Below are 6,899 nucleotides of genomic sequence, written 5' to 3' on the forward strand. Positions count from 1 at the left end.
ACTCCCCTGACCCCTTTCCCCCCCCCCCCAAACCTGCCTGTACTCAGGCTATGGAGGCTATTGTCTTGTGCAGGACAGTGACCAACATGACAGATTGATTGATGACATCAGTTGCTTGTGTCATGATACGTTACACCCTCTTCCCTCTGACTGAGGTGCTCTCCTCCATCATGACTGACGTGACTCCACACCTCTCTATGACTGACAGGCATGTGACTGTCACCTCTGACCCCCCCTCCAACGCTGCTCCATGTTGACTCCTTGTTCTTGCTTCCACAAAGTGAGTCATGGTCTCTACCACTGTCTTTGCCCCTACTCACATTCCTGGGCCCCCCACCCTGGATGCTGCTCTAGGACCAGAAGAAGAAGTACAAAGCAGTGCAGTCTTCTGAGGAGAGGGGCTCTAGGGGGGGCTATCTTGAGCCGCTAGTGGCCCTGGCCCAGAACGGAGCAAGCATGCACAATGTACTGGGACCTGCATGCATCTTTCTACGCAAGGGCTTCGCTGAGAGCCGGCAGGCTGTACGTAAGTCCAGAAAATAACATGTGCATGCATGCAAAAAGAGGTTAGCACACAGTACAGTGCACACATAATAACTAAAATTCATCATGAATGTGTCTAGTAAACACCTCTTACATTCACCACTGACAGCTTGTAAAAACAAATGGGTGGAACCAGGAAGATGGTATTTTGACAATGTGACAGCTCATCTTTTTTTAGTAACTAGAATGATGAAATCAAGAATGTGTGTTTTTGTGTGTATGTGTGCACTTATGCATGGTACTGCATTACTCAAAAACATGGTGGTGGACTTTTGTACTACAATGGAGGATTATTAAATCAGGGTGATAGCTGAAATTGTCCTCACATGGTGGTTGTTCCTCTTCATCTGTTTCCAGATGTGACACCATGAGTCAAAGTCCTGTGCAGTGATTTTGAAATCCTCAGTGTACGTAACTGATGTTTAACTGATTGTTCTGGTGACAAGCTCTCTGATTGTTGCTCTTAATAGAAGCAGGAATTGAGATTGAGTTGTTTTAATTCAGTGGACTGGTCTAGTGCATACTTTTGCTTCTTTATTGTCTCTGCATTGAGGCTTATCCTTAAAAAGAGAAACTAGTTCAACACACAGCTGAGATAATGAGTTAGGCAAATTTCTGCTGTAACAAATGCAACAAAATTTTACATCTTTTCTTGTTTCTACTATTTTACCTTTATCTGAGTAGTGTACCTACTAAATGTGTGTTACTTTCCAACAGGCTGCCACAGAGTGCCAAGAGTCTGCATGCTTTCTTCCTATCCCAGCACTTCAGCAGGTGATCATGCTGATACGTTTTCCTCTCCAACTGGAAGGAAACATGCAGACTCTGTGGCACATGGTTGCCTTTTAATTTTCCACAGTGTCATGTCCTGTGTTGAAGACTGATTATTGGCAGGATTTTTTCAAGGATCAGCATTGTTTGGATGCTAACTTTGCACTGTGTTTCACAGGACCGGGAGCTGAGGCCAGAAGAAATGGATGGTAAGTTACATTTCAGACAAATAAAGAATGTTCAAGTCTTTTAAAGTAACTTTCACATCTCTGACATATTCTTACGCTATTTTCCCTGCTCTCAGAGCTGCGTGAGGCGTTCAAGGAGTTTGACAAAGACAAAGATGGGTTTATCGGCTGTAAAGACCTGGGGAACTGCATGAGAACTATGGGCTACATGCCAACAGAGATGGAGCTAATAGAACTGAGCCAGCAGATCAACATGAATTGTGAGTAAACCTGAAAGTATGTGTGTGCATGTCTATAAATTGTTTCCATTTTTATAGCCACATTCCAAAAAGTGTTTAAACTTACTATCAGTTCTCAAATGCAGCACAAATAAAGAAGATTTCGCCCTATTTTATGTACTTGAAATGTAACCCAGCTTTCTCTTTTCCCTCTGTTCAACAGTGGGAGGACATGTTGACTTTGAGGACTTTGTTGAACTCATGGGGCCCAAGCTTCTGGCTGAAACAGCAGACATGATTGGGGTGAAAGAACTGAGGGATGCATTCAAGGAGGTGAGGAAAGTCATAAGAAAATGCTCACAAACTAAAAGTCTTATGGTCAAATTAACTTCCCAGTGAGTTGAAGTTCAGCTGAAAGCTCAGTGTAACAGCAGATGAATTTATACGACTGAATCATTAATATATGTAGAGTTTATCTTAGAGTTTGAACTCCATATAAAACATTTAAGAAGGGATTGTGAAAATTGCAACCAGGCCATTGTGAAGACTTTATGTCAGAGAATGTTCACCTGGTAGTTTTAGTAGATTAGTAATGGCGACAGTGGTTTGTGCAAACCTAGTTAATTGTATTTTGTGATTCAACTGTAATTAATGTTACAAGAATTTGTCTTTTTTTGCTCTTACTTTCAGTTTGACACAAACGGTGATGGCCAGATCAGTACAGCAGAACTTAGAGAAGCAATGAAGAAGCTTTTGGGACAACAGGTACAGAGCTGCCGGGAGAGTGTGTTCTCCTCTCTATAGCTCTCCATCAGTCGATCTTGTCTTCCCTCTCTACTTGTAAATCTTGTTGGTGCTTGTGACACAAATGTTCACACCTTGATTCCCTACAATGTTTCTTTAAAGGTTGGACACAGAGATCTGGAGGATATCTTACGAGACATTGACCTCAATGGAGATGGACATGTAGACTTTGAAGGTAAAGGCTCAGTATGCGACGCCATAATTTGCAATTCATACAGCATTTTACTGTTAATGTCTTTCTCTTCCTTCATTATTATTTGTTCTCGTTAAACACACAGTACACACACTCATACACATTTCAAATACCAATGTGTGTCTGACAAATATCCCAATACCATGCTGTAAATGAGGTGAAGGGATGAAGGCAGCAGGTCTGTCTGTCAGATCATCTTGAATACTGAGGGACCTGTCACCTCCTAGATTACCCACAGTGAAAAGCATGCATACAGAAAGTGCTGGTGTTCTCAGTGCAGCAACTATTTGTACATTTTCCCTTTATTTTTAATGGTATATGCACTCCATCCATAATGGTGTCCAAGCAGCATGGTCTTGGTTGTTTAACTATGAAAAACAAATCTGTTTTTTTTTTTCACTTTCAGAATTTGTGCGGATGATGTCTCGATGAGTTGGACACAAAGAGCCAAGATGTTAGAGCCGAAGATTCTGTGTTGGTATGAGAGGAACAGGGGAGAGACCAGCACAGAGTACTGACAGACCTTCTGAATGAGAGAACACATACATATCAACCCTGCCCTGAAACTGCCACTCTGAAACACAAAGGCTGGCGACTATAGCCAGAAGCAACACTGTTGATTATATGCTGCTGCTTTTTTTTTAAAAGCATAAACAAAACTAACAGCTGCATTTCTAATGTTTACAAGACATATTTGAAAAAGCACGCTCTCCTTCAGTAAGGATAATACTCGAAATGCCGATGTGGTTGTTGACCATCTGGGTAAAGTGTAATGTGATGCTTGAGTTATTTTGCTCAAACACTGTACTATGCCATCAAAGACCCAATAAATACAACACAATCCTTTCTAATGCCGATGACATTGAAAGCACAAATACAATACGGCAATATGGAAATACTGTATTTCACATGATCTTGTCAAAGCAGTGTGTTTGTGTTTTGTGCATACTGTTGTTTCTCGCCACCCTATACTGTAGAGTTATCTCCCTTGAGACTACTGTCAAACCCTGGCTGAGGCAAAGCAGTATTTGTTTTGTAATCACGTGTAATGTAGCACTGATGCAGCTCTTCTAACTTCAATAATATTATGCCTATCGTACTGTGATATATATATATATGTTGTTATTAGTGTGAATAAGATGAAGAGACTCGTTCACCTTCAACATTTCTTCAAGGCAATATTTTCTAGGTACAGCGAGTTGCTAATCTTGACTACAACGATAGGCCTTTTTACAGTAACTACAGTGTTTTACAAATTCTGAATATGACTGCATGAATACTTAGAATACACAAACCTCTTTGAGTTTAATAGATCATCTAACTCAGTGGTAAAACTATAGTTGAAAGGCAGATTCTGTTAACACTTAAAATTTTATCTGAGAGCTTTGATAAATGTTCATTGGGGTTTTGTGAGTCTACTTGTCTACAGAACAGTCCCGAGGTGATTTAAACTTTGGTGCAACATCATCACTTTTAACTTTAATACCTCAATATTAATCAAACAATCAACCTCATCCATAAACTGTCCCTAGCATAATCTCTAATAGCAATTTCTTTACCTTTTTGCCTTCATTATCAATACTAGTAAAGAAGTAGTATATCCGCTTCTTTATGAAAAAAGCCAAAGAAAGCTTAAACAATATTATTTGAGTCTCATTCAGTAAGTGTATGTTTTTAGAAATGTAATCTCTTGGATTACAATTTCAAAATCATTGCTTGAAAGGCCCCTTGGTTTCTGGGGTAGTTAAATTATTATTAGACTGCTTATGAAGGGACATGGGGTACTGTATATGCATAATATACTGCAAAATTAAGTTATTCTACTAAAGGGACATCTTACATTGTAATTTTACTTGTCTTAAATGTGTGAAACTATGCATGCAATTTGTAGCAGAATATATAAAAGTAAAGGTTTTTATTTTAACTTGAGAATAGTGTGTGTATGTGTGCATTTCTTCGTGTATTAATAATAGTGGGTGCATGAGTGTGTCCAGACAGTCACATTATGGGGATTCGGCTCCTGTGTGGTGACCAAAAACATGATCTTCACAATGTTCTGTCCATACAAATGAAACCATGTACAAAACAATGCTCAATAAAAATTGAAACATGCCTTGTATAAATGTTGTCCCTCTCACACACTGATCCTCCTGTTGTAGAAATATGCTCCAAAGCTTAATGTGGAGAGGTGCTGTCAAAGCCTCCTGTGCAGAGATACTGGCTTCTAAAAGTTTTGAGCAGGATTGATCTTGCTAACCAAACAGAGATGTTCAATTATTTCTGCTTGATCAGTAAGTTTGGTTGCATTCTCATTTCTTGTAATTTCATAATGACAAATATCTGAAGAGCTGGGCAGAGCATGGTGGAGCTTGGTAGATCGCAGTAGAGCACAGTGGAGCAGGGAGAGGGAGTGGATTGATTTGGAGTTTCATGCTAATGCTACCTTAAGTTATATACTGTAGCTTTAAGATTATACTCAGACCCTGCAGGTGAAAGCTAAGGTGGAGATGGGGCTTATCAAATATGACTGTTTGCACAAGCAACAGCAGTAGAATGTGGACATAGCAAAAGCAGCTTACTGCAGAAGTGCTGCAGCTGGAATGATGAAGTAAACAACGCTCCTCAAATCCAGCAAAGTCTGTAGATAAGACAGAATAAAGTCAAACATTTCAGTGTTGTTTATCAAAATAGAAAAAAAAAATTAAAATGTGGAATGAAGGTCATAGCAACAAATAAAGATGGGGACAAATACAGCTTTGACATTTACACAAATCTGTGTAAGCAGCACACTGGCAAAACATTTGCAGTTTAATAAACACATGGGCCCGGTAAGAGCCAACTTGGCTTTTAATGAAATTGTCCAGGTTTAAATAAATGAACTGACAACACAAACATAAAGTCCTAATCCTCAGTACTTGTTTTAGAAGTGATGAGGTGGATAGGTGGTTACCTATGTGAATGAAACCTTTCTGGGAGTGTTTGGGTTTTAATTCAGTGTCTCTATGGTTTTCTGTGTATTGATTTGTTAAATTGAAGGTGTTTATTCCCTCACAGATTAGTTTCTCTCTTTATGTGTATGTAATGCACAATGTTATTAGATGAGTACAAAATTAAAGACCTTTATATTGATATGTTCTTGAGCCAGAGTGTTGCTGAATGGAAAATGTTATTTTATTCATTAATTATTTATTATGGACAACATTTTGGAACAAATATCTTTTAGTACCTTTGTAATATATTACAGCCCTTTCAATTATTTGGAACTCCCAAGTCAGAAAAGGGGCCTTTAGAAGTACAGAGCATATTGTGACACAGGCTTAGAGACAGACCCCCAGGAGGAATAAACTTTTAGTCATGGGAATGTTATCTGATGTGGTAGGTAGCTCAGACTACTTGGAGTAAATTTAGTGTACTTTTTTGACAATTGAAAGAGACAGAAAACATGAGCTAATCCTCTCCTCACATCTGGCTTGAAAGATCAGAAGTCAAAGACAAACACCTAGTGGCCAAAGGGTCGCACTGCATCGTCTCAGCGTTTCCCCTCTTAGCTCCCATAACCAGACAGTCAGTACCAGTGCTGAGAAGAAAGACGGCTGAGTTTCACAGAGGGACTGACCAGGTACATACAATGAAGTGATTAGTTCAGTGCATCATATTATATGGTGGTCCTGTCATTCACCTTTGTATGTTTCTTGTTGTGATTTGCATTTCATCCAATTAGAATAAAATGGTTAGAAGTAAAGTATTAATAGAAACTAAGTTAATTTATCATTGACTGGTTGTATTGTGAGATGCATATTACTAACTTATAGAGTACAAACTGGTATAGTGGATTTGCACAGAAAATTTGAATTTGTCCACAAGGTGGTAAAGGTCTGCGACAGCAACACTGTGAGTGAAGGAACTCAAATGGTCATAAATGTTTTATTCTTGTTCTTCAAACTTCTCTCTGTTTTGGATTTGATTTATCTTAATTTTTTTCAAATGTTTTCTCAATTTTCTCACTTAATGAAGCAGCAATACTTCACTAATGTTCCACTAAGATAAACAATTTGCCAGGCAAAAAAATTAACCTGACAGCGGACGTGTTTACAAAACTGGGTCCAAAATGGCAAGTTTGTGTTTAAAAGCATTCAAAATATAATATTTGTTGCTTCTAAAAATGGGTATCAAACACAGAAC

At 38.8% G+C, this 6,899-nt stretch overlaps 1 protein-coding gene across 5 annotated transcripts in view; it reads left to right on the plus strand.

The window, feature by feature from the left end:
* cabp1b (calcium binding protein 1b) overlaps positions 1–4,993 on the plus strand; it is a 14,903-nt gene extending 9,910 nt beyond the window's left edge. For 2 of the 5 annotated variants that reach the window (XM_020585752.1, XM_020585753.1), the window contains exons 2-8: positions 355–522; positions 1,493–1,523; positions 1,619–1,762; positions 1,944–2,053; positions 2,411–2,485; positions 2,627–2,699; positions 3,124–4,988. In XM_020585752.1, the coding sequence (XP_020441408.1) occupies positions 457–522; positions 1,493–1,523; positions 1,619–1,762; positions 1,944–2,053; positions 2,411–2,485; positions 2,627–2,699; positions 3,124–3,149 (525 nt within the window). In that variant the 5' untranslated portion in view covers positions 355–456 and the 3' untranslated portion in view covers positions 3,150–4,988. Of the gene's footprint in view, positions 1–25; positions 527–1,492; positions 1,524–1,618; positions 1,763–1,943; positions 2,054–2,410; positions 2,486–2,626; positions 2,700–3,123 lie in introns of those variants that run through there. The other 3 variants (XM_020585751.1, XM_020585754.1, XM_020585750.1) reach the window with 3 other exon arrangements.
* Positions 4,994–6,899: the final 1,906 nt, after the last annotated feature.

The sequence above is a fragment of the Monopterus albus genome, unplaced genomic scaffold (genome assembly GCF_001952655.1).
Source record: "Monopterus albus unplaced genomic scaffold, M_albus_1.0 scaffold375.1, whole genome shotgun sequence".
NCBI lineage: Eukaryota > Metazoa > Chordata > Actinopteri > Synbranchiformes > Synbranchidae > Monopterus > Monopterus albus.